The sequence below is a fragment of the Rhipicephalus sanguineus genome, chromosome 10, assembly GCF_013339695.2.
Source record: "Rhipicephalus sanguineus isolate Rsan-2018 chromosome 10, BIME_Rsan_1.4, whole genome shotgun sequence".
Taxonomy (NCBI): domain Eukaryota; kingdom Metazoa; phylum Arthropoda; class Arachnida; order Ixodida; family Ixodidae; genus Rhipicephalus; species Rhipicephalus sanguineus.
The window spans coordinates 55,786,375-55,814,346 of NC_051185.1; the positions used below are offsets into that span (position 1 = coordinate 55,786,375).

General features: G+C 44.5%; 1 protein-coding gene across 4 annotated transcripts; it reads left to right on the forward strand.

Annotated features, from left to right (window-relative positions):
• The first annotated feature begins 295 nt into the window (after window positions 1-295).
• Window positions 296-27,661, forward strand: LOC119371887 (striatin-interacting protein 1 homolog). 4 transcript variants are annotated; one of them, XM_037642337.2, is made up of 17 exons: window positions 296-427; window positions 796-886; window positions 974-1,048; window positions 2,299-2,554; window positions 4,026-4,201; window positions 4,933-5,060; window positions 5,738-5,926; window positions 7,959-8,069; window positions 11,368-11,724; window positions 14,943-15,014; window positions 15,118-15,192; window positions 16,457-16,554; window positions 17,729-17,956; window positions 19,071-19,137; window positions 19,224-19,328; window positions 20,748-20,952; window positions 22,287-27,661. In XM_037642337.2, exons 1-17 carry the CDS (start codon window positions 422-424, stop codon window positions 22,580-22,582), a joined length of 2,535 nt encoding a protein of 844 aa, XP_037498265.1. In that variant the 5' UTR covers window positions 296-421; the 3' UTR covers window positions 22,583-27,661. The 4 variants fall into 4 exon arrangements, with proteins under 4 accessions (XP_037498265.1, XP_037498266.1, XP_037498267.1 ...); XM_037642338.2 differs by having other exon boundaries at window positions 7,962-8,069; XM_037642339.2 differs by having other exon boundaries at window positions 307-427; window positions 817-886.
• Window positions 27,662-27,972: the final 311 nt, after the last annotated feature.

The following is a 27,972-nucleotide window of genomic DNA, read 5'->3' on the forward strand; positions in this document are numbered from 1 at the left end:
ATGACGCGCCTTTCAAGGCACGACAGACGTATTCTTTCGACATCACTTTTCTTATTTCTTTTCAGTGCACTACTGCATGGCAACATAACTTCAGAACTTTGCAGCAACGGCTCAGCACACGCTGTAATGTATGTAACATGTTTCGCTAGTTTCGCTTCAAGCATGCTGAAGAGAAACCGATGACGTCATGTCCGCCATGTTCTCACAACTTTGACTTCTTGTGTGGCCGAGTAAGTGGCCAGACTTGGCTGATAGCCTGGCTGCTTGTATGGATATGTAAAGCTCCGTTTCGTTTTGCGTGTTCCGCTTCCGGTGCATCTGTGTGCCAGCTTCCGTGCATCATCTCGGAGCGATCAAGTTTTGCTGCTGTTTGGACTTTCCTTGTGTCCTAAGTTGATGCAGTTGAAACCTCGTAATTATAATGGAGGTGAGGGCTGTTTGGTTGCTTTTCTTTGCAGCTGTGCTGTTTCTTGACTGCGCTGCGTTAATCTCATTGGACTTGTTTAAAGCACATGAAGGCCTACGCTAAAGTTGACATTCGCAACCTGCGGTTGAGGTGTTTCGTCCTTCTAAAATCGCTGAGCCGCTTGTTTCGTGTTTTTTGCGCTCTTAAGTCGTTCGACGCGTTAAAAATGCTACGTGTTTAGCCTCACGGCTTATCGTGGGTCCGGTAGCGTGGTTAACGCAGCGCAGCGTCGAAGAGTTAAATGGCCAAGATCGATCGTAGCTCACTGCGCACTGAAGTCAGTTTCTCCCTGCGATCTAACATGTTTCGTTATTGCATCTCAAATTCAGATAGACAACTACTGTTTTCAGCAGTCCGGGGATTCTCCCGATCTGGAGTTTGTTTATGATGACGCCGACTCGCACGAAAATGAGATCGCCGGTAAGTCGATCGAACCTCCGAGGTTGTCACCCGGCTTTGCGCACTGCCGATCGCTGTTCTGAACCTCAATGACGTGTTCCCTTTCAGAGCTATACACGTACACGGAAGAGGCCGAATTTTTTCTCAACAAGAAAGCGTTCGAAGATACTATGAAGGAATATGGTACGTGCTAGCCGCATCCTTGCATGACTCTGTTGCTCTCGTGAGCTGAAATACGGTTCAGTAAGCAGTTTTAGAATAGGGTACGCAAAGATATCGTTCGTTGCGTACCCTGTTTCCGTCGCTTAACGTGAGTACCCAAGAGGATCGGGCATGACGCATGCTCAGTGGTGACAAACGCTAACGCAAAGCTTTGCGTACCCTATTCTAAAACTGCCTAGTGAATAGTCTAAAAGCTGCTCTCTACAGTGTTCCTTCATTCATTCATATAGCCCAAGCGGCGCTTGAAGTACAGTAGCCAATGCACCAGGTTCGCTTGTCACTTAAACTGCTACTTCTGGGGTTGTTATGTTGAGTATCGTAGAACGAAAAATGTCGTAGAGCCATCGCTTCAGCAATACACGTCTCCTTGTCGAAACTTCGACTCTAGCAGCATTCATTGTTCACGCCTCCAACTTCTGTCATTTATTTATACATACAGCAGCCAAAGTGGGCTATGGCAGGAGTGGGTTTGTACAGTTCTCACGGATTCACACGCAACATCAAATTTTTTAGTATAATGACTGGCGTGCACAATTGCTCGAGATAACCATGTGATACGTGATGTCGTGGCAAATCTGGTCTGTAAAAATAATGTTGGCTCTAATCTGCGTGTTCAAGTCGAAATTACGCCGATATGATCCGAACTGAATACATTGGAAACGAAAGTGTGTGCATTGTTTAGCCCTAAATTGTCCCGTTTCAACCCATGAGTACTGCACATTGCAAACACGTCACAACATTTTTCAACACAAATTCATTACAACACTCCAGGAATTGTGGATGTTACATAAATAAACAACAGGTATTATGAAACACAGTATGAATCGGGTCAATTTATACAGAAGATCCTCTAAAGACAACGACCTAATTTCACCCAGTAGTTAATCTTCAAATGTATGAGGTAAGAATCTGTACCTATACACAGATGAAATGGTGCAAGGTTAAGTCTGTGGCTGTAGCTTGTAGGTTTGAATTTATGTTTGGACTACTGAAGTTAACATAACTTGAGTCCATCTTTTGTGCGATAGTCTTGTGGAATCGTTTGGGTCGAAAAGCCGAACAGAGTTGGCTCCTACAAACTTGGCCTACATTCCAGTAAAGACGCCCTTCAGGGTCATGATATAAGCGAGAGGTCTGTTCACCCTGAAGTGTATTTTTGGTTTCAGTTCCCTTTCATTTGTTCAAAGTCACCTCGTCTGCGCTCCTTCCAGGATTTGAACCAAAATGGCACACGTTAGACGAAACAGCCCGACAGGATGTAGCACTGCGACTGATGGATGGCGTGGAAGTCAGTCCCCGTGCTGCGCGGATGCAGGCCGTGCGCTCCATCCTCTACATCATGCAAGGAGCCTTCGGGGAGTGTACCACACACGAGGAACAGCCACTGAGGGCGCGACAAAACGTATTTCTCCTGTATCGACACGGCTTCTTCCACGTCTTTCTTCAGTTGCTGAGCATGGAAATCGAGTGAGTTGGAGCATCTGTCTGCTACGCCTTGTAGGAGGTTTAAAAAACAACGGTCTCATATTTTGACCACGATCATGATCTCTAGATAGTAGTTAACCTCTTATGATATGAAGACCGCCTATATTCAGACAGCGCATCGATATGTGAATCATTAATGAATATTCACGTAACTGCATATGTGCATCGACTTTCATGTGTACACGCATAAAAATGTTTCTGCTATCAGCAGCATTAGTTGCATGGTTGCCTGCTCATCTGTTACCTGCTTTTCCCTACAAGACATTGCAGCAGGGTGGCTGAACAGTTACACAAGAATAAGTAATACCACACATAAAATGTTACATAAAGCATTAATCAATCTAAGGGGTAAGAACATTCCAATGACTTCTGGTTCATGGCCTATTTTATACATCTGAAAAATTGAATGTGGTCTTCTCACGGCTCAGAAGCAAATCCCATCGCCGCATGTACTATGGCCACACAGAATCAATGTGTTCGGCTTATACTACCAGACGTCAGTTATTGACCTCTTCTTGCTGCCGTGACATGTTTTATTGGTGGTGTGCAAATTGTCTAACTTGCACTGCACAGTTTTGTTTCAAACCAAAGTAATCTATCATAAAATTTGCTTAACAGAACTGAAATCTGGGTGACTTGGTTAAGCTTGATCGTTAGTAACAGCGCAAGGCAGATGAGGACAGAAAATATAAGTAGTGATGCAAGAGGCACTAAACTCACAGCCCAGGCAACTCACGCCTGAGTTGCTAGTCACGGGACAGAAATACATGAGTGATCGGAAAGGCACAACACTCGCAACTCGGGCAACTCGTGCCCAAGTTGCTAGTTGGGGCCTGTCCCGTAGCTTCTTGCGTTTTTCTTGTCGTCATATGTCTTGTGCCGATTTACTGAAAAAAAACAGCGCACAAAAAAAAATGAGACAAGGGGGAAGACACACAGCGCTGCACTCACAACTGAAAGTTTATTGGAAGGAAGCATGAACCTATAAGCACAAACTGTGCATGTCAAGTGAGGTCAACTTCAGAAAAAAAAGATTTGAAGTCATACGTTCATCAGTAAAAGAAAACCTCTTTTTTGTGCAACATCACTTGGGGTTGGCTAACACAAGTCTCTAGACCTGCTAATGTAAAAAACTTCTGAAACTTGTTGTGTGAAGTGGTCATAGTGTTTAAACAGAACCGTAGTGTTGTAAAAACCAGGTGTACATACCAATCTGAGCGTCTTCCCTCTCTTTCCTGTCTTGTTTTTTTTTTTTGTTAGTTTTTTTTTCTCTTTTTTTTTCTTCAGAAAATGAATACGTACCAACTTGCCATATTGTCTTGTGTTGGTCTTCAATATTGAGAAAATGTTTTCCAGACCCTTCAAATATTCAACCAGGGAACAACTCTGGTTTTCTATTCCTTAAGTTTTTTTTTTCTAATTCCATCTTGGTCTGGCTTGCCCTTCGCTGCAGAAACAGCTCTGCTGCCACGTCCGCCCTAAGAAAGCCAGCCGTGTCACTGGGTGACAGTACGGACCTGCGAGCGATCCTGAGTGTCCTGTACATATTCGTTGAAGTGATGCGCGTCTCCACCGAGACCGACACCGACGACATGAAGCGAGATCGCGCAAACTTTGCCAGCGAACTAGGTAAGATAAGCCTACGGGTAGCCTTCTCCATAGTGTGCGCTACAGTGCTTTGATGTCGCACCGCTTGTTGGTGTTCTTAGGCAAGTTGCTACTAAGTACAGCATTGTGAGTTTGCTTTCCAGTCACAGCAGCCATGTTCCAAGAGTAGTCCATATAAAAAAAAAGTGTGTCTAATTAGGTGTATACGCACATAGGACTTATTGATTAACCAGTCATTTCAAGTAATAAAAAACTGAAGTCGGACAGTAAAACTGGGTCTTAGAGAGTGAGGAAGTTGAAGAACAAGTGGGTTTGAGGGAGACTTCCGGCAAGACTCAACAGGTACTGTCATAGTTAAATGAAATACGGGCAAGTTAAGCTTAACTAAAGTGTTAGTATTTTGTTCTTTTTACTGCCAATATGCGTAATATCAGCATAATTTCAGCTTGCATGCTTAATTTGAGGTCTAGAACATACCTGGAAACCATCTAATTAGCGTTCCTAGACAGCGTGCCCGAGTTATCAGTCACAAAGCCTGTTCCACTTTGTCATTTCGTGTTCATTTTTATTCGTAGATGACTGTACGTTGATTGTATGTTTCATTCTGCTAAAGTGAACATCGAGTTTCCTTCTTTAGTACAATCACCACGAGTGGGTCATGGCAGCTATTCTCTTTGCGCTGTTGTCCGGAGCTTTCTCGCAACATGCGAGTGAACGCGTTGATTGCACGGCCTCCGTGCTCTTTTGTGCAGCCCTACCTTTGCTGGGCGAAGAGCTGCTGGCCGTCACCCTGTTCCAGATGATCATAAAGTTCTGTAGCGGTGCCACCCCCCATTTCCCGATCAAGAAAGTCCTGCTGTTGCTCTGGAAAACCATTCTGGTCAGTTCTGTATCCATCTGTTGCAATTGTGAAGGAGCAGAGCGCAGTCGTATGAATGCAACAGATGAAGGAGCCAAGGAAAGCATAGGAGCCATTAATTGTACACTCAAACCTCGATATAACGAATTATCGGTTATAACGAAGTAAATGAACAGTCTTGTCATAGATACAGTGCTACAAATATACGTTGTATAACGAAATTTTCGATATGATGAACTTATTTTCGTGTCAGATGCGACTTTGTTATAATGAGGTTTGAGCGTATTCGAATCTCGATGCACTGCGACCTCGATATTACGAACACGGATATAACGAAATATCGGTTATAACGAAGTAAATGAAAAATAGTCTTGCTATACATACAGTGTTAGGAATATACATTTATAACGAATTTTCGATATAATGAACTTATTTTCGCGTCAGATGCGACTTTGTTATAATGAGGTTTGAGTGTATTCGAATCTCGATACACTGCGACCTCGATATTACGAACTCAGATGTAACGAAATATTGGTTATAATGAAGTAAATGAGGAATGGTATTATCATAAACAGTGCTGTGAATATACACTTACAATGAATTATCGGATATAATGCAGCTATTTTTATGTCAGATGCACTTTTTTGTAACGAGCTTTGAGTGCAATTATTTAAGGCTGCATGCATGCACCCGTGCAGGTTTCCCTAGGTGGAACGCCGCAGCTGCGGGCACTGAAGGCCCAGTACCGGGAGGCTCACCAGCTGCCTCCCGCACCCGAGGACACGGTGGAAGTGGCTCGCACCATGCGTGCCTCCTCGCCACCGAGCTCGGCCGCTGACCTCATCGAAGCCCAGCAGCAACGAAAGACCAGCCGGCCCTTCAAGCGGGTCCGTATTTGCCAACGTACCGAACTTCTCTGTATTTTTTGCTCAGGTTTAGAGGTCCACACTCATTTGACAATGTTGCAAGTCAGTAAGTACTACAGAAGTCCACAGGTGGAGAATGTTTTGTGAAAGAAAACCATTTTAACGTTTTAACATGATAGCGTTCAAGAGTTCATTTAGCAGAAATTCTGGTGTCGGTGCCGGCGACAGCCTCGTTCGTTGTGAGTGAAAAATCAGCTTTGTGTGTGAGCGAAAATTCGAGGTAGATGCAAATAAAGGTACAGTAAAAGCTCGTTAATTCGGATTTCTAGGGACCGGAAAAAATGTCCGAATTAACCGAATGTCCGAATTATCGAATGGTCGAAATAAACACAATAAATGCACGAGTTTTTTCAGCATACCTTTGCTTAAAGTAATCACGGATGCTTGTCTGTTTTCGAGCAGATATTCGCGCGAACACAATTTTTCTGAGCCCTTCAAGGTGCTCAGCAGCTCGCATGCTGTCTGCAGTGTCCGCAAAAGTTTCACCCATCATCCACGCTTTTCGGTTGGCACGGTAATCCACGGGAAGATTGTTGATGTTCTTAAAGCAGAGTGGCTTTTGAACCTTTCCGATAACGAGAAGCGGCAAGCGCTCTGTTCCCGTCACATTGGCAGCTAAAAGTACGGTTACTCGTTCCTTGCTTCTTTTGCCGCCAATACAAGGAGCCCCTTTCATCACTCTTCATCACTTCTTGTCGGAGAGCCCATTATTCAGAGCACGCAAAATTTCTACTTTGGTGGTGAAGTCCTTGGCCTCGTACTTGGGCTGCTTCGCTGGCATTGCCATTGGCGGAGAGTGCGGTCACACGAGAAGTCAGCACAAAAGCACCAGCAACGATCAAGCTAAAGGAGCCGTACTGAAACGTTCCTCGATAAATCGGCGATGAACGATGCAGCACACCAACGGGAACAAAGCAACCAAACCCACACGCGTAAAAAAGGCGTTCGACCAGTCTCAATCCAAGCCAAGTCGATAATTGATGTCCATGGCGATGCTGTGTTTGAGCTTCGCTTTTGTTCCGAATTGTTCTTTTTTCGTTTTCGAGCCTCGCCAGCGGCCCAAAAGTCACCGAATTATCCGATTTGCGGTCAAATCTGTCCGAAATAACGAGCGCCCAGTCTCATAGAGTGATGTGTATATTTACAGGGACCAGATGACGTGTCCGAATTAACCGATTTTCCGAATTAACGAGAGTCGAATTAACGAGCTTTTACTGTATAATAAAAGATCTTCGGTTTGAGTGTGACCGGGGATTTGAACCTGCGACCCCTCACTCCTTGCCACGATGCGTTTAGCCACTCGGCCACCATGCATACATCCCCTAGCATACTAACGGCGAGCTATTTATATTTATACACCATTTACCACTGGCGGTACGCACATCTCAGAGCTGTTTCAATGTGACAGGCTTGACTATCACCCACGAGATGGCGCAAAGGGCCCACGGGCACGCTTTAAATGGCATCACCCCGCCATGTTTCATCGCGTCGCATGCATGGATATAGGAGCCGGACCGAGAAGCGAAGTCAGGCCAGCAATTGAGAAGGCTATACGGACACGGTCCAATTACACGATCGCGTTCTACTCTGGAAGCGAAGCTCAAGCATCCTCCAAGTTTTTGATCTGCCCTTTTGTAGCATGAATCTGCTACAGTGGACACCCGTATAGTATTCTCGGAAAGAAAGCTTTCCTAGTCGACGAAACAATTCGTCCCGATCCAGGATTCAAACGCTGAACCAAAGCCTTTTGGTGGAGGTCACTCTACCATCCAATCCAACTAGGAGGCCAGCAGATCGCAGTGCGAGGGCGAACTAATGGACACTTCTAAGCATAGGAACACTGAATCTAGCAAGTAAACTTTGCAGAAGCCTGCAAGGAGGAGGGACATTCGTGTGGGCTGCAGTTTCTATTCGTTGCCCCACAAGGCATCTGTGCATATCTCTTAGTGAAGGGGGCGATGTCTGCATACGAGATATGTCTGCTCTTCCCCAGCAGCAAAGCCTGGTGAAGCAGAGCAGCATGGATGACTTTCAAGACCTGGACGGGGACTCGGGCGCCGACGAGGAACTCCGAGACATGGAGGAGCGACAATCGATGCCCCTGGTGAGAGCTGTAGGTTGTGAGAGAGTGGGCAGGCAGAGGTATCTTCACGTTTAATCATTGTCATTATCATTAATATTGTTGGTCTGTAAAGGGGCAGCGTCGGTAATCAAGAGGTGGCACAAGTACCGCAGTTGCATGCAGGAGTCAGGCTGTGGATTCCTTTGAAAAGTGAACTAGCTTATAGTCTACAAAGCAGAGTTTGAAATGATCGTTTAGCAGTTGTTTAAACTAATGGGGTTGGACTCGTTAGCAATGCTGTTTGATAGACTGTCTCACTCTACAATGGCGCAATGCAAGTAAAGACACCTTTGAAACTCTGGTGACATCCTTGAGCATTGCCAGGACTGCTCAACACCTCACGTTGGTTCTGTGGTGTATGAATGCATGGGCTGTCGCTCAGAAAGTTGGGTCACGAGGGTCCAAGTACACCTCCTCTGTTATTTTCTTAGCATCTTTCAAACTCATTTTTCTTTCTTTTTTTTTCTTTCTTTTCTTTTTCATATTCGGTCCCCTCCATTACCAACCCACTCACCTTATTGACAGCATAGTCTTTACCACGTAGCTAGAATTATTCAGAAGGTGAAACAGGCATCGGGCAGATGTCCCTATGTGGTCTATACACCAACACACTGTTTATAGTGCAAGCCCAGATTGCTTGAAGCATGTCAAGTTCCAAAGAACTAAGCACTGTGACAGTGTTCTCTTTGGCAGCTTCTGTCGTGCACTCCGCCATGGTGGTCTAGTCATGCTCGACTGCTGACCTGAAGGTCGCAGGTTCGAATCCTTGCCACCACGGCAGCATTTTCAGTGGAGACGAAAATGCTCGAGGCCCGTGTACTTAGCTTTAGGTGCACATTAAAGAACCCCAGATGATCAAAATTTCCGGAGCCCTCCACTACGGTGCGCCTCATAATCATATCGTGGTTTTTGGCACGTGAAACCCCAGCAATTATTATTAGCGTTTGTCGTCGTCAGTAAAGAGGGGCAAAGGACGCTTCAAGCCGTTATCTTACAGCTCAGGGGTTCCAAGCTGAGTTAGTCAGTTTGGTGAACAGTGCACATGGCAAACAGTGAACATGATGAGATATAGACAATCTCTTGTTTAGTCATGTTCGCTATTTACCATGTTAATTTTAGTCAATTGATGTAAAAAAAATGCCAGGCCTGCACGCATTGCGCAGCACAGTCGCAGCGAAAGCTCGAAGAGCCGCCTTTCTAGAGACCGTTCCAAATTCTCTTGGGGCATCTAATGCAAGTATGCACGCAAGGTATCCACTGTGCCATAAATCATAATTTTTGTGATGTAGGGAAGCACCAACTATGCCACTGTTTGTCTTTCTGCGGATAAGCGAGGTACCCGCTACACATCTTTGAGGCATGTGCACCTTGTTGATGCTGCATGTGGCTGATGACGACGAAGAATTATGGTTGAGCACTTTGTAATGGGCGGGAAGCTTTAAACCACACACTCGTTGCTCATTTAGCATTGTGTGATGACTGGTCGTTATTTTACTCTTCTGCCACGCTATGTTGCATAGGTTAACGTGATTCTTTGCCCGATACGACGCCTGTATAGGGTCTTATTGCAAAGGAGTTTCAAATACCAGCGTAGCTCTGTTGTAGAATACTCGACTGCCACTTAGAGGGCCCAGGTTCAAGTACCATCCAATCCTCGATATTTTTATTTATTTCATTTTTTTTTCTTATTTCATGCGATAGCAGTTATGGACACCTGCAGCGGCGGGGGCGGACAACTATGGCGCTGTTGTTGTGATCCCGTAGTTCGCTATAATACGAAATCAGCCATCTTTTCTTCTTCCTCCAGATCTCCTCTCCTTCTGGCTGCCTTTTTACGGTCTCTCATCCTTGTTGGCGTTCGCTCTTGGCTCGGTTAATTGTAGAGAAAACTGTACTAACTGAAACAGCTTCTCCTTTTGCCTCCAGTCACAGTATACCTAAAGTAGCAAGTAGAGTGGTCAATTCATTTCTGAATTTGCACTTTCGAAGAGCTTGCGAGCGTCGAATTGAATTTTGTGTTCTACAGTCACATTTCGTGTATGTAGGAGGAAAAATGCATTGTATTTTCTTGTTTTGATGAAGTGGCACTGCGTCATCATGCTTCAATGTGCTGTGTTCTTGTAGACAATCTTTTTATGCATCCCGTGGCTCTCCTAAAGATAGTCAACATGTCTCTTTAACTCTTTCCGTACTGCAGGCAAAATAGGTGTTTTTTGTAGGTCACACTAGATTCTTTTTACTGAAAGAACTACTCCACCTGATATTTTCTGTAATACATTAGCGAAAAGCAGAATGAACGAACTTTTCACACATACAAGTTTTATTAACGACATATATGTTATGCGAGCAATGTAAATTGCCTAATTAAAGATTACAGGACAAAAATTGAACATAGTCTGTTAAGACTCGCTTCATCTTCTAAGAAAAACATATAACAGAAACTACGAGATATGCAAAATGTACTGTCATCTAATAGACACGATCCCTGAAAGATTCAGGCTTTTTCATTGAACAGAACTTTCCTGACGAAAATCTTACTGTAAACGCTACACTTATGTGTGTCATGCGGCAAAGCAGTTCCTTGGTGTAAAGCATAGCGTAACATCGCATGTCTTGCATTAAACTCTTCTTTTTGCTTCATTTTCTAGTCACACTTGAATTTCTTACAGTTTCTGTAAGTTTCGATCCTGGCAGGCTGGTGCTGAAATGCAAACTGAGATGACCCGATGCAGAAAGCGGAGCTGACTGATGTTACGGGCTGGTTGGCATTGTCGTTGCTCTCAGAGCCAAAGTCCAACCAAAAAGCAGCACACTCAGACTCGCTGCTGCTCGTTAAATCGATAAAATCAGCCACAAACTTGCCGGAATGCCGATATATGCGATTTTTCAAAGCGCGCGCCCACATCTGGCCATTTTCGCATTCCTCTTAGACAATCGTGCAACTTCGGAGTGTGTTCAAAAATCAAGGTCATGCGGGAAAAAAGTTGCAAACTACACAGAGAATAAAACTATAGTTCTCCTTCACGACGGATGGTGCGGAGTGTCCGTGAATGGCGCGGAATGTCTCAAAAGCGGCAATTCAAACCATCGATAGCAGGCTGTAGAATAGGCGCGTTACGGAAAGAGTCAAGGAGAGTTATATATGTGAGAGTCACATATGTAGCAAAAGGTAGTCAAAGGACTCCTTTTATTTCTGACAGTCTACTGTACTACTACTATGACGACAATGACAGTAGCAAAGGGTAAACTGAGAGAGCTTCGTTGTAATAATCTCTCGCAGGAACCCCAAGGCCCTGGTTTGCAAGAGGACCCCGAATCGGCACCCACCTTTCGGCCGTCGACCCCGGCACCGGGAGCCACCGAAAGCCAAAGCGGGGAGCTGCCGCCCCAGCAGTCGACGGGCTCCACCACGAACGAACCGCCGCCGGGGGAGGACACCGGCGGCTTCCCCTCGGTGCTCTCGCAGGCCAGTGCGGCCCTGGGGCTGCCCTGGGTGCCCAAGGTGCGACCCAAGGACATCAAGGAGTTTCTGGACGCGACGCGACTCAAGTTTGTCGGCTACCAGTTGCCCGACGACCAGACCTCTTTGGCGGGCCTGCCGGAGCCCATCCACGAGGGGCTGCGGGTGCTCAAACAGGTGCGCTGATGCCTCCCACAAATGTTAATTGTGTGCACTGTTGCCGTGGTAACCCAATGTGTATGTGCCACAGTGGATCAGTGGCTGTGATGTCTTGCAGTGCACGAGTTAGTGAATTGAAACCCAGCGGATACATTCCAATGTGCTCAGAACACAAAAACACTCGTTCACCATGGTCTAGGTGTACGAGGGTTCTTAGCTCGCCTAGTTGGTTCATATGTTAATTATGGTTTGTTTGGTGTATTCTGTTCATTAAAAGAAATGGCCTTTTCACTAGAATCTTTTAAGCTGACGATATCACGTATCACGTAAATTTGGGCATGCTGCTATTCCATTTCAGTATCTAGCACACACACAAGACAAGAAACTAGTGACAACTGACGAAGACAGGTGCTGTCTTCGTCAGCTGTCACTAGCTCCTTGTCTTGTGTGTGCGTTAGCTACTGAAACGAAGCTGATGCTGTTCTACAACTGTTAACGTGATTGATGTAGTATATTGGCAGCATTTACGCGGACAAGCAAGGCAACTATGAAGGCCTGGGGAAACCTATGACAGCTTCGTGCATGCAAAATTGTGCAATTTTTTTCATAAAATGGCCAGTTGTTCATTTGCATAGTGTGAAATTACAGTAGAATATGAATGCAGCAGCTGACCCAAATACTATACCTCAATCCTTAATTAAAGGGGCCCTGCAACACTTTTTGAGCAGGGTCAAAAAGCGCTGCCAATCGGTAGTCGAGGCTCCCGAGAACACGCGAGCCAAATATCATAGCGAAGCGAGCGGTCTGGAATTTACAATAAATTCTCAAAGTCAGCTGAAAATCGCTCCCTCTTCTCTCGACAAATGATGTATTAGTCCGCAATATATGACGCGATTGTCGGCAGTTCCACCATTGGCTGATGTTATAATCACGATAACACCCTCATTATTACCTTAGTTATTAATTTTGAGTTCAATAAGTGGATAATATGTATGTTTATATCGTGTTATGCCATTAAAACACCGAACAAACATTAATATTAGCACTTCCGGTCTCACCGACAGCTCGTCTGCTCGTCATTGCGTGGTTGTGCTTTCTTCACCATGTGCAGTGCCGAAATCATGAATATTTCTGCGCTTTTGACCATCGCCGGTTGCCGTTGAGAGTGGCAGCCGTTCGAGTGTTGCCTCGTCAGCTGGAAACTGCATCGTCCGCACGTTCTCACGACCGACCGAGGCAGCGGTGCAGCATTTCTCCGATAACAATGCTGGCGCCGGCTAGCTTAGGATACCTGTGTTCCCTGTATGGCGAGAGTCCCGTTCGCTGTCTGTTCAGTATGTCATCGAGCCGTGCCTCGGTGTATCCTCCCCGTAGTCTCAGGTTCCCGAGAAACCGCGACACAGCAACCAAGCAGACTCGCATTTTCACGGTAGCTGCAGACAGCCGGGGGATGGGTCCGCGCCGGCCCGATGCCCCAAGATCCTTTCTTCTAGTCTTTAGTTCTTTGTTGTCAGCCCGCACTCGCTGTGCGCCCGCATTCGAAGAGCAAACAGCATCGAAGTACCGCCACTGCGAGAAGGGTGCACGCAGTTTTGCCGTGTTGAATATGATTCAAGCGCGAGCAGTGCGACGAGGCGGTGTATCGGAGTGTGGGTCGAAACACATCTCAGCTGTCATTCGTTCCAAACGCGCACGCAAGTTTGCGTCCATGGTTGGCAGAGCGATGAAAACACTACGGCAGTTCGAGGTGCACACCCAACATTACCAAACCGACTCGCAGTTTTCAAGCACGCGCGATACGGTGCCATGGGCTCCGCCGCTCGACGACGACCGCGCGAGCCGACCGGAAGTGGCGCCACAGACCACGTGGTTGCGCCGAGACGCCAGAGAGAAAAAAATGAAGAAAGAAAATGCCGCCGGCGCTGACGTCGCCTCCTTGCACCTCCGCCCTCCCTCCCTTCACGCCGCGCGCAGCTTTCCGCGCGCTCGCTGCGTTGAGTTGAGGGAGAAAGCTGCGGAACGTGATCTCTATAATTTGGTAACACCACTTAGACTTGACGGATTCGAAAAATTTTTGCGGCATATGACTAGTGAAGAGTCATACGACAATAATGAGACTATTCCAATATAACTAAAAAAGGTGTTGTAAAAATTGGTGTGGCCCCTTTAAGGCCACACCAATTTGGTGCCAATTTGTAAGTGATAGCAGAAGTGTATTCTGCCTCTGCTTGCATATTTCGCAGATAAACTTACGATCATTTATTTCATCAATGGTGCAGGTCATTCTAGCTGCGACTGTAGAGTGGAATGCCTGTTTTCAGTATTTCTGCGGTACAATGTCTCTGAATAAAAACTCAACATCTTAATCTGTAAGACAGCCTTTATAATGTTTGGGACTGATATTTAGCATTCTTTGGCTTCAGTTGTAGTGGTAGTAACATTCTAAGGTTGGTAGTAGGCATGTGTGAATAGTAAATTTTGGGTTCGAAGCGAATGGTGATTTGGTCGAATAATTTCAAATCGAATAGTTCGGATAGTATATATGATATATTACAAAGAAAAATTAGGATATTTGTCATGACCCAACTAACCTGCACATTATTTTTTAAAAATTGGAACAAGGCATGCACGAATGTCATTCTTTTTTGTTCGTAGTGAAGTGGAAGCAACTTTGAGTAGTAGCAGGATTTGAATTTCAGTAGGGATGCAAGTGATAACCAGTAAAATACGTTACTTTTTAAAATTTACTATACTTAGAGCATATATAAGCCCGTATAACAAGCTTTTAAACTTAAAAAATGATTAATCGATGTGAGGGTAATATGTTCATTTAACCTTGAAGCAAAGCTTCACGGCGGTGCGAATTTTATTTATTTTTTAAGATAGGTGTTTTTACGGCATAGCACTTCTACGCTGCAGTGAAGCCACCTTTACAGGGGGATTAAGTGTCTAATATGGATACGCCTGTGCGCTCATGTCAAATACTTCGAAATCTCAGATAATTTAAACTTGTGTCCAAGCGAATTCGAATACTGTAATATTTGTTCGAATATTCGAAGTGCTCAAAATGTTCGAGCCTAGTTGGTAGGCCTGCAGATGCCCCTGTAAAAAGAACACTTACAGCTCTTCGTTTGCACATCCATGTGCATTTAGCCTGCATAAATTGCTGACATTTTGAACACACCTCATGTTCATGTGAAATGAGCCCCCCATCTTCCAATCTTGATTTCACACAGCACATGTACACATCGCTGGCCGAGGTTCAAATGAAGAAAGAAGAGGACATCGCCAAGCATCCCTTATCGATGGTGAGTGAAAAGAACTCCGGTGTCGCACCACTTCACGTAACACTGGTGGCACACTTCCCAACCAAACCCCCTTCTTTTTTTTCTTTCTTTTTTTCATTTTTAGAAGGAGCATGAAATACCACTTACGCCAACCGAAATCCTGTACCAAGCCATGCTACCCAGCATGCCACAGTACATGGTAAGTTCAGGAGAATTGCGTATTTGTTATTAGAACCGTAACTACATGCACCACGTTTACTCAATCATAGCATGCTGTCAAATTTAACGTACACCCATTATTTAAATGTTAAAAGTTTGCTAAATGTGTTACAGGTGCTATACCCACTCGTGAGCAGTAACCAGTTATTGAAAATATGTTACTGTTCATCAGTTGCTTTTTCAGCTGACTCCTAAATTTAAGGAGTTACTTTTCTGTTGGGGTGACTTGTAACTGACACCATTACTTCTGACAAAGTAATCGTAATGTTTCTCTGTTGCAGTTATTAAAACTAATATGGTTGCATTTAGGGAAGTCATGTTATATAGATGAAAGAAAAAGCTGGCAAAAAATGAGATGGATAACGTTGGCACATGCATTTATCACGAGAACGTCATCTTTTTTTCTGTGTTGGTAACATTTTAATGGGAATCAAGATGCCACAAATGGCCTTACAATAATCTAAAGATAACAAAAGTTACTTGATCAGCAGGGCACTTTCAATCACAGCTAAGCCCAATCGAAATTGAATTTTTTCAGTCGCGATTGGCTCCTTTGCGCGAGTGGCGGAAGAGGGTCAATTGCTAGTGAGAAATCCTATCTGCAGAAACGTCTACAGGGGGCTCGTACATTTTGCATGAAGTATTGGTGCAGTCTGCCCAACTATAGCAGAACGCTGCACAGGTACCCATATTCAGTATGTTCAATGAGTAGACATCGGCATTGAAGAAAAGTAATTGAGGCCTGTGTTTTGTCAATTTTATCTTCGTTTTCCGCTCAGTTTTCCATTCATAAGTAGTTAAATGAGGCTACTTCCCCGTTATCATTCCCAATACCACCAGTGTTGGCCACATTGTTGGACAGATGATAACATTTAAACAGAATCCTTGCAAAATCTGGTCACTTCAACTGGAATCAAATGGAGGACAGCTGCATTGTCAAACTAATCACAGTCTCATCGCTAACTAGAAGACTAATGGATGACAGAGCAAGGTTGGTTTAACTGACAACCAACACTGCTAAAATCTGAACAGCGGATTTATTCAAATAGATTGTTTGAAATTTTGGCAGCTTCTTTCTCTCGACTGTGTACAGTCACGCGGAGGACAATTTCTTTGTACGTCATACCCGAAAAGTTTTTCTGCCAGCAGTCACTGTTATAATGTTCAGCTGCATAAACCACGACTGAACCTGCGAATGCTTCAGAATTTTTCTTCACAGCCTTGTGCTCTCTTTGCCTGTCCAGATCGCGCTGCTGAAGATTCTTCTCGCCGCTGCGCCGACTTCCAAGGCCAAGACAGAATCTGTGAACATCATGTCTGACGTGTTGCCTGAAGAAATGCCGTAAGGGTCCTTACCAGTAGCGTAGCCAGAATTGTTTCCAGGGGGGTTCAGCCATACTTTGTGTATGTTCAGGCATGCGTTTGTTGTCTGCGTGTGTATATATACACATGCAAAATTGAAAAATTTTGAGATGGGGTGGGGGAGGTTTGAACCCCCCGCAGCCCCCCTGGATACGCCAGTGGTCCTGATAGTTACCAACTGTGCAGATAAAAACGGTACCCAAGAATAAATTCATAGTACAATCGAACTGTCGTAAAACATCATAGGTGTATCAAATTATTGTTGGTACCGAACAGTTATTAGAATCTTCTTGGAAATCTCACGAATCCGTATGGCACTTTACTAATACGTATATTCCAAATGTCCACGACCACTTTCGATATTAGAAATGCTGCGTTGCACTTCACGCCTGCAAATGTTCTCCTAAGAACGGGGCAATCAATCTGTCTGAAACATTCGTGCCAACGAAACAGCACTGTTTTGGAAAATACTTCAAACGTGGTGTGGAATCTGGAGGGAATTGCATGCGAAAAAGAAATAAAAAATAAGCGAGCTGCAAGTGTCAATACCTAGAACACTCGTGCAGTAAGGATCTCGTGCTCCGTAATGACCGGTCCACTGCAATGAACTTTATTGCAGCAGGAGTTACATGCTTGGTTGACGTGAGCGATGATGTCACACACATAGGAAGAAGGAAGAGGCGAGTGCTAGGCCGTGTCCTCTCTGCACGAGAGAGGTAGCTGGCAAACCGGAAAGCCATCTCCAAGCTCGTCAGTCATCGTTGATTGTTTCGGCAGGAATATTTTCCTTTTTTTTTTGTCATATACGCGAGCATAGTTTAGCATACCCCCTGCAATTTGTGAATGGCAAACAGTGGTTTATGGGCCTACTGCATCTGGTACTCGCACTGGCCGATGTTGCCTAGTCTAGGCTAGAAATGACGTCTAATGTTAGCTAGTACTGGCTAAGTGATTCCTATATTGGTTAATTCCAGCAAATGTCAGCTGATGTTTGCATATGTTGACTAGTGTTAGCCAATGTCGGCTATCCGCTGATATAAAAGGAACATTGTCTTCAGTCAGTCTCAGTCAAACAATGTTTTCACGTGTACGTTGACAACAACCAGAGTTTGTTCTGCCTGACATTCTTTTTTGCCGCAACACTTTTTTTTCAGCGTCACCGTCCTACAGTCGATGAAGCTGGGCATAGACGTGAACCGTCACAAGGAGATCATCATCAAGGCCATCTCAGCCATCTTGTTGCTCCTGCTCAAACACCTCAAGATCAACCACGTGCTCCAGTTTGAGTACATGGGTCAGCAGCTCATGTTCGCCAACTGCATTCCCCTGGTGCTGAAATTCTTCAACCAGAACATCAACTCCTACATTGCGGCAAAGAACACGTGCGTCTTTAGAATCTTTCTTTCTCTCACATTCTCGGGAATGGTGCGGGATATTTTTGTTTGTTTGTTTGTTTTCGTCTCAAGCCCTAAGCTGAAATTTATTGCTAAAGCGCAAAGCTTCAAAAAGTCCATCTGTTCTAGAAGCCCCGACGGGGCACGAAAACAAAATGCCCACTGGTCTTTGCACAGCCAAAGCGATGGTGTGTGTTACGAGGTGGTGGAAATACCCAGGAAGTCTTTAGAAACATTCAGTGATGTCATACATGGACAGCACTCATTCCCTTCATTGCAGCTTAACGCTTTTTCAATCTGATAGCTTCAACTTTCTGTCATTGTCATGGTGGTTGAACAGTTGCGTTACCAGATTGCCTTCCCATTGTGAAGAACTGTATTTGCGAGGTTACGATGATAAGGACACCTAAACTGTCGTAGAAACCACACCTAAAAAATGCTGATGGTCTACTTCTCACCATCTTGCTTTACAGCGAAGTTTTATGTAACTAATGTCATTCGTAACTTCGTGAACAGTTACCTAGTCAACAATAGCAAGTTTTAGTCTCCGTATGTAATGTCCGTAACAGTATTGCGTATGTAAGAATGCTGCATTTCACTTAGTGCGTATGAGCAGAAGTTCTGTGCAGACACTATAAGAAATGTGGCATTCTTATGTACGTAACGCCTTTACGGAAGCTGCGTGTGCAGTACTAAAACTCGCTAATTACCTACTCATCAGAAAACCCTTAGCAGGTATGTGCCACAAAAATTGGGCAAACCCCACTACTCACCACTCGTCCACTAAAAATGAAAAAGTTCTTCGCGGGCACAAAAGTTAATTAACTAAATAAATGAATGAATAAAAATAAATAACGCGCTGCACATCTGACTTGCACAAACTGAGGTGAAAGTGCTTTAAAGGAGCATACTAAATTGAAAAGGGACTTGCTGTACCTTTCTATACCTTTCATCAAAATTCTGTGTCTTTCTGTACCATTCATCAAAATCCCGTTTCACTTCTGTTCTGAGTGATACGCAGCTTCGCTGCTCGTTCACCTTCACAGGGTGGAATGACTCATAATTATTTTTTTTTTTGTTCCGTCTTTTTCTCTTTTGGCAGGGTGTCCGTGATCGACTTTGCAGCGTGTGTAATCGGGGAACAGCCAGAGTTGACGGCAGAGACACTGGTCCGTATTCGTTGCCCTGAACTCCTGAAATACGAATGAACGCATTGGTCCCCTGACGCCTTCTGGTGCGATCTTTTCGTTCGCAGGAGATCGGTGAGCAGCAGCCGTACTGTTGGCGCAACATGTTCTCCTGCATCAATCTCCTGCGAGTGCTCAACAAACTAACCAAGTGGAAGCACTCGCGAATCATGGTCAGTAGTCGTCGAGTCACGTTGCTTCCGCGCGCTGCCACTTGCCATGCGCAGTTGTCGTTTAAAGGTGCCCTGCAACATTTTTTCAAGTAATCATCGATTGGCTTCATTGAAAGAGCTTATTGCCTCACGAATCATCTGCCGTAAAAAATTTTAGAATCAGTCAAGGTATTACCAGAGTTACAGAGATTTGCCGCACGCTTCAAGCGTTTTCTCTCTCCTTTCGTACCAGCGAGCACGCTGAAAGCTACGCGGAGTGGAGGGGGAGAGTGACTCGGGGGCAAGAAGATGTGTCCATTTGCCAGTGCGCATCGTGACTTTGAGCACTTTTTTTGTTTTTGTTTGTTTTTCGAACACACGGCTTGCTTTCAGTGTGTTTCGCGAGTGCGCTCACAGGCATGTGACGGCATCCTGCGGCTGCCAGCAGTAACTGTGCAGCTTCACGATGCTCATATGAGCCAATGGCCATGGACTTTGGTTTGTGGTGCAGGTCATTTGGGTTAATTGCATTATTTGTCGAGAGAAGAGGGAACGAATTTCTAGCTCACTTTGAGAATTAATTGCAAATTCCAGGCTGTGTGCTGAGCTGTAATTTTTGGCTCGGGTGTTCTCAGGAGCCTCGACTACGGATTGGCAGTGTTTCTGACCATGCTGAAAAAGTGTTGCAGGGCCCTTTTAATTTTTAAAGGGGCCAACAACTGGCTGGAAAGTGTAATTAAATCGTGGTAAATATTTAAATAACCATGAATTATAGTGACAGGTTCCAGATTTCTTTGCGCGATTTGAGTAGGATTATATTTTTAAATTTCTCTTTAAAGTCACAAAAAAACTGTGTTGTGCAGCCTAGCAGAAGAGCCTTGACGCTGCTTATCACGGTCGTAACTTTAATACACTTGAACCTCATTATAACAAAGTTGCATTTGACATGAAAATAACTTCGCTATATCCGAAAATTCGCTATAAGCATATATTTGAACTACTGTATATATTACCAAGGCTGTTCTTCATTTACTTTGTTATAACCGATAATTCGTTATATCCATGTGTTATATCGAGGTTTGAGTGTACTACATCCATATTTTACGCATTTGTACAGCGAAAGATTTTTTAGGCCTCCATACAGGAACTCACACGAACACTTCATATATAATTATCATTTCATTATTACCACGTACGCGATGCTCTAGACAAAGCTTGCCCTTATGCCAAGGATACCTATTAACAGTTGTTAATTATCAATCTGGTACATTTGCATAGTTTCGTACAGTGCATTAACAAAATGATAAAGCATGACCCTTGGCATGGCACACCCCTTCAAGATCAATTAAGCACTTGATGGCAGGTGCCCGACTCGCTGCCTTTTCTTTACTCGTGCCCCCGCCGTGATTGCACGCAACTTCCTCTGAATCCTCCTTGCAGATGCTGGTGGTGTTCAAGTCGGCGCCCATCCTGAAGCGGGCGCTGAAGGTTCGCCACGCGACCCTACAGCTGTACGTGCTCAAGCTGCTCAAGATGCAGACCAAGTACCTGGGTCGCCAGTGGCGAAAGTCTAACATGAAGACCATGTCGGCCATCTACCAGAAAGTCAGGCACCGCCTCAACGATGACTGGGCTTATGGAAATGGTCTGTTCCCAGTTCTTACTAGTACTGTATTTTTTAAAGGCTAACTGCTATAAAGTTTTGGACCTCATTCGGTTAATATGGTAGCCTCTGCCGCAATGTTATGCTTGAAATTTGATCAGATGCATCATGGAAAACCAGCAAACGTACTTGGTTTTAGTACTGAAACGGCTAAAGGAAAGAAACTCTGCAATGAAGGCTCGCAAGAAATAATGCACAACCAATGATATTGAGAGACAACACACCATTTGGCCATGGCCTTTGAGATTGGCTAGTGCTTGTGCTGTGCTTGTAGAGCAGGGAGACGTGACGGCAGCCAACGAGGCCATGCCGTCGTCGCTGTGTCATTGGGACGCAGGCGAGCAGCCGAGGAAAGAAGCGAGAGGCCCAGCGAAGTGGTGGCTGTGGCATCCAGCCAGCTGAAGAGCCATAGCGTTCTAACCCCTCGCGTGCCTCGAGCCACGCTGCGTCGTCGTCTTCTTCTCCGAGGTTGGCTGAACGCAGTGGTCACGCCAATGCATGCAGAACAGTCTCCGAGACTGTTCAGCACACCATAGGCACTAGCTTTAGCCATGAAAGGCGATGTTGGCTCCGATGTAAATGTATGAGCCAATACTGTGTCGATTGGACATGAACAGAAGACAATGGGAGCGATGGTATGAGCATCACTTAGTTCTAAATTGTCACGCTTCAATTCGTGAGCACTGTACCCACGTAGCATAATGCTCACTTATGAGCAATTTAGACAAACCAAAGTTTTGTCTTAGTTGGCATGTTTAACATTGCGTCACTACATGTGTTCACAATTTCCTAGTAAAACCGTTCACGGCCGAGATTATCTACTAAACAAGCGCATCCTTTGTGCTTGAAAATGGCCATAGTACTCGGTTGTTAAAAAAAATGCGAGCTCTACCCACAGCCATTGCTGTCCCTCCCATAGATAATTTGCATAAATGCTCCATCCAATAGCGTTTACTCATTTTTGTGACATCAAGCACTTCTCACTTCTGGAGCGGTTCAGATAGCTAGCTTTCCCCTACAGACACGCGTTTGTGCTGCTGGTTTTAGTTCGGAAATTTGAACGTCCCGGTGAATTTCGCCAAGGATTCTCACATTGCTGCTCAGCCAAGCTTAATGCATTAGGCAGAAATGACAGACCTTTAACTCTTTATGTGTATAGTATTTGCATTAGCCGAGAAAATGTACTTATGGTTCGAGCAGCAACTAGCTGACATGACTGTCTCCGAAGAGCAGGCAAGCTGTTCTCTGAGCAGAGCTTACGTTTTTCCTTAGATTGTAACCGCTTAGGTAGTCATACTCTTTTTTTTTGTTTCCAGACCTCGACGCGCGCCCATGGGACTTCCAAGCCGAAGAGTTCTCGCTCCAGGCGAACATCAACAACTTCCACACCCGCCGCTACGACAAGCCTTCCTCCGCCTCCTCAACCCAGCAGCAGCAGCAGCAAGACCTGGTCAATGACTTCCAACCAGTGGACAACAGCTTCCTCTCGGTGCTCGGGCGCGACGTGGAACTGAGCCCCGAGTTCAAGCTCCACTACCAGCAGTGGCTGCAGGGCGACGTGTTCCGCACCAACGTCGACTGGGACCTGCTGCTCTGCCCGGGATACCTGTGAACCTGCCGGCTCTCAACGTCGTCAACTTTCTCCTTTCTTTCTCCCTTTCGCACTCATCGTCATCATACCTCGATTAGTCGTCCCGCCCGACCCGCGCGTCATTCATTTGCGGTTTTACTCGTCTCCCAGCGCAGCGAGACGTGCAGGTGCATTGCTTTTAATATTTTAGCCTCTGGCATCTTTTCCTTGTCTCGCCAAAGGTGTCTGGTGAGAGTTAAACAAGGTGAAACAAACAGGGCATTGCTGCAGATAAACGGATGATGTCTACGTACGGACATAGTAGACAGCTTGAACGTATGCTTTTGTCCGTGCCGTTCGTTGTACGGAAAACGTACCGAAAAAATGGTAATGAAATAATACAATATTCGCACTTTTGTGCTTTCCACTTTATCTGGACCTGTGAGATCTTGTTAGGAGTGTGGTTATACTGGTTGTTGTTGGACAGTTTCGCTCAAACCCCTCGCTCTTTAGTTAGAATTCCTCAAAACCATAGCGCGGAAGCTTTGTTCTGGCCTTCTGCGGTTGAGCCCAACTATAAGACGCCTAACTGCAATGAATTCTCATCTCGCCGGAGTTTTTTGTAAATGCGGGAAGAGTGATAAGTTGGGCCAATTGGTTTCTTTTGAGACTTGTGTTTGCTAGCACAAAAATGCGCACAGTGTAAAGGCAACAGATGCCAATGAATAACATACACTGTTGAAACGATCAATACAGGGTCATCACACTTCGATATTTTCCGACGAGCTGGTAGCCCAGTCGCTATCCATTGGCATCTCTAGTTTCATCAGTGCCGCAGCTGTTTCTTGATCCACGAGATTCAAATCGCACTGCACTCGCAAAATATCTTCCTGTAGAAAGCACTTCACTAGCTGGCATAAAAACTGCAATGGTTTTCTGCTGCGTGGTTTTTCATTCCGGTGTCGCTCTATTGCCCATGCCGTACCTTCCCTAAACGAGAGGCTCGGTTGTTCACGCAAGCGTGTGGCAGACTGTGTGGTTCCTTGCACGCCCAGGACATGTTTGTTCCAGTACACTCAAACCTCGATATAATGAACACGGATATAACGAATTATCGGTTATAACGAAGTAATTGACGAATAGTCTTGTCATATATACTGTGTTACAAATAAACGTTTATAACGAATTTTCGGATATAACGAAGTTATTTTCATGGCAGATGTGGCTTTGTTATAATGAGGTTTGAGTGTATTACATTTTTACTACACAGCCATTTGAGTACATACAGGCTTCTTAGTGTTACTTCCAAGAAACTGCCACACAGCATTATCCCATAACGTTCTGCCACACGTTTATGATTTTTCCTGTTTTTTTCGCAGTGCATGTCAAAGTGTTGCCTGTTGCAACAAATGACTCTGGCTATATGATGCATCTGGTTGCTGCTGTCTTGCATCGTTTAAAGAGACACTAAAGAGAAATGCTATTATAGCTGTATTAGTTAACTGCATATCTACAGTGCCAACAAAGCCACTACCGTTCTCGTTTGTAACAACGTAGTGAGCCAGAAAAGACACGAAAACGAAGACGGGTGACCGCGTAGTTAAGTTTTTATTGAATCTTGAATGCGTTTTGTTCCAAAACACCGAAAGGCTACACTTTGCAACTTCAAGAACTTTTATTTAGCCAGAACTCTGGGATGTAGCGAGGATTTCACTGTTGAGGGTGTACTGCACACCAGTCTTTTTTTTTGTGCCAGAGTGTACGTAGCGTGTGCAGTACTCACGGATTGAAACACAGTGATTTAGGGCCAAGCAATTCACATGCTTTCGTTTCAACCGTCTTCAGTTTGTGTCCTATTAGCGTAATTTTTACTCAAACGCTTACATCAGGGTCAACGTGACCTTTAGCAGCCAGATTCGTAGCGACATGACGTGCTTTTCTCGAGCACTTGCACATGGCAGTCATTATACTAAAAGTTTTGATGTTTCGTTGCAATCCGTGTGTACTGTACTCTCCAAGCCAAACAAGATGCACCTTTCTGCCACTTCACAATGACTGTCATCTATTTCGCGTACTTGCCCTTGCATTATTGCCGCGCGCCCGATACTTCCGAATCACAAACGTCGTGCGTACATTAGCATGACGTAGCACTCTTTGTTGGAAAGTAGCGGGTGCTTTTGAGAAAGGAAATGCCAGGAAGTCAGATGACGATTATTGTTGTGTGGCGGAAAGACATCCCAAATTAAGCTATTTGACTAAGCATGTAACATAAATGTACATCACGGGCAAACAAAAGTTTCGACCCCTCCTCCCTCGTATGCGAACGCCAAAACAGTGCCAGTGCAAAACAGTCTGTCAAAATCCATGACATCACTCTGACATACCAGCGCTGGAGTGTCGATATAAAATTAAAAAGTTATCACTTTAAATAGCCGACCTATTACCCCGATTTCCGAGTACAATAGTTTCAAAATGATGCTTAAACTAATTTTGCGTTTCACTTCAGTGTCTCTTTAAGACGAAGCTTGAGCCAAGAGCTCCCCCCCCCCTTAGAAAACTTCTATGCAAATAACGTGTGTGTAAAACGCACGTGTCGTTGGAAGGAACAGCTACTCAGTCAATTTGATACAGGATTTTTCTGTGTTTGAATGATGCAATATCTTTGTTATTGGTGATCAGTCGAGTTTTTCATTGTTCCAGCTGTTGCCCAATTTAAACGTACTTTGTGTATTCTAATCGGGCTTAAAAGTCGAAATCTTTCTCTCAGCACTAAGTGTGCTGACCGTTGGACAGATTGCGCCAGTTACGTGGGCATGTTAGCCAAGGTTCAGCTGATGCTCAGTGAAGGTCTGACTGGTGGTTGTGGTTATTCTATTAACCCTGCTAACTGCTCAGAGGAGATTTAATTTAAATTAGTAACACCATATTTGTTATAATTGCCATTGGCTGATAGTACTGTTCTGTTTAAGAAATCAATAGAGTCAGGAAAGAATTTTGAGAGTAAGTGTTACACCAAGCAACCAGTGTTCGCAGGCACATTTTCCTTGAGGCCCTTTCCCCTCCCCCTTAATTTTTTCATTCCTCATTTAAAAGTCATCTTCAACATGCAACCATGAGCTCAATTTGTTTGCCGTGTCGTGAGTTGTTTTAATTTCTTATAACTGTTTCGTTAGATTTCATTAGGACATGTTGCAGTGACTAATTCGAGCCATTTGGTGCTAAAGTGCACCAGTACAAACTCGCAATACCTGCCAAAAGCTTTTTTTCTTGTTTTGCTGTTTTCACTGCTTTTGAAACACACTGAAGATGTGTGACTAGCTCCTACTTGAACCTCACTGCAGAACCACAGTCCACATTATTGCAGCGTCACAAATCCCAGTGAACAATCGTTTCCTGCTGGCACCATTCACAGAACCTGGGTTTCCTCTTCTCTACATGTTAGACACAGTTTCCGAAAGAAAGAGCCTTGCCGTGTAGACTTTCCTCCCCAGGAATGTCAAGCAGTCTTTTCAACCTGGCTTGCATTGCCTTAAGCGCATGTGCTCGTCAGTAAGTGGACAGTGGAGATAACCGTAAGCACACATCAAAAAGTGTGCGCGGTTTGATTTCAAGCATGTTAGGCACGAAGATCTAAAAGTGCAAAATTCTTCACGTGTAGTTGCCACTTCAGTAATGCATTTCTGCTAAAATTTACAGCGCTCATACGGGACGTAACGAAAGAAACGCAACGCTACATCCAGTCCATTTAAGCGCTGTAAATTTGAACAAAAGTGTATTACGATATAGCTCAACTATCAGCAATGCTTCAATAATGTGCTTTCTGCGTCGTCTGGCAGCAAGTTACACAACGGTCAGTCTTGAGCAGCCAGCTATATCGAAGTGAGAGCTCATTTTTCACAAAATCAAATGTGCCAGAGAATAGGCGGTACGTAGGCTATTGAAACGGGAAGTTCTGGGTGGAGCCGGTCCTTGGAAACATTACTTATTGTGATTTTTGCCAAGTCTGTGGAGTATGGTGGTGCAGTATTGTTATAACAGTCTGCTGCATCCAAAATGTTGATCCGAGTTTCTTGTTTGCTGGAAATTTTACAAAGCGTAACGTTGCAAGCGTATGCTCTTGCAAAAATGTTTAAACAAGACAAAGATGTCCACAGCAGACGTTGTACAAGGTCCGGGCAGATTCGTATTGGAGAGAAAAAATGTGCATGGAACCACTCTATGAGTAGACCTCAAATGACTGCCAGTCAGGTGTGCACACTCTAGATGAACTGCACTAATTATGTTGAAGATTATGATTAGCTTTCCATGGTTAACTATGCATTGATTGTGGAATCCATTGATGTGTGGGGTCTAATGACACAAAAGCCATGTATGGAAAAGAGTGCCAAACGTGACACAATTTAACAATTGTACAACTTGGACTGTAAAAGAGCTTTTAAAAGCTGAGACTATACATGCGTATAGTGTATGGTTTTAAAGTGTGGGCATGCTCTATGTAGTGTGTGTTGATCGATTATGTGAAATCTGAGTCAATTGACCCCTAAACCTGTGTGAGTCAATTGACCCCAATTAAGGCAAAGTATATAGGCTTAAAGTATGGACGTGCACTGTGCTGTGTGTGTTCGATAATTTTGTCAAATCCGTTTCATTATCAGTGGAACCCAATTAAGGCAATGACGCATTGTGGGAAAGTTGCCTTGGCATTAATACAAGAGGGCTATGTAGCACAATCCTCCCCACCAGCCGAGAGGAGAGTACCGAAGAAAAAAAAAACCATGGGATGTCGAGAACAACTTCCATAAGCACGCCGCTAATGGCCGTGCTATGACAAGGTCATCAAACTCGATGGCCAACGACATTTTATCGACATTTGCTTTAAGCCGTAGATGCACTTAGAAACGGGACGACAACTGCGGCCTCCGGTGCCGAAGACGGCCGAGGTCTGGCATTTTTCGTAGAATGCTACCACCGGGGGGCAGCGGATGTTTAGAAATATTTATTTGGACGCGAGTGTTCAACCTCATTGCCACTTGCTTTCTGTACATAGATCGGTGTTGTGTGCTCTGTAAAAAATGCAAAATTCTAGTATCGAGTCAATAAAATTGGTGATCACCAGATTGGCACTGCCCTGTGTGTTGTTTTGTTTGTCAGCGGGATGGATGTTTCAAGAAATGTTTTCTGTGAAGTGTCAGAATCACCTTTAGGGGCTAACGATGCTATACTTGGGACTTTATTGTTACATATCTTACACAAAATTACCTGTGTACATTCATTTTCTTTCAGCTTAGCATTGTAATGGCAAGGATATGGGGTTTGTTTTCAACTTGTGACAAACTTGTTCGCCCATTTTCATTTCCTTTTACCTATCTCTACAATAACAACCTTTCACTGCTCTCATTGGCCCATTCATCATACCCTTGCAAATAAAATAA

Excerpts from the sequence above, each read along its gene's own strand:
- LOC119371887 (XM_037642337.2), top strand. Across the intron at positions 4,202-4,932 it reads AAACTTTGCCAGCGAACTAG|CCCTACCTTTGCTGGGCGAA; the intron begins GTAAGATAAGCC and ends TCTTTTGTGCAG. Across the intron at positions 8,070-11,367 it reads AGCGACAATCGATGCCCCTG|GAACCCCAAGGCCCTGGTTT; the intron begins GTGAGAGCTGTA and ends AATCTCTCGCAG.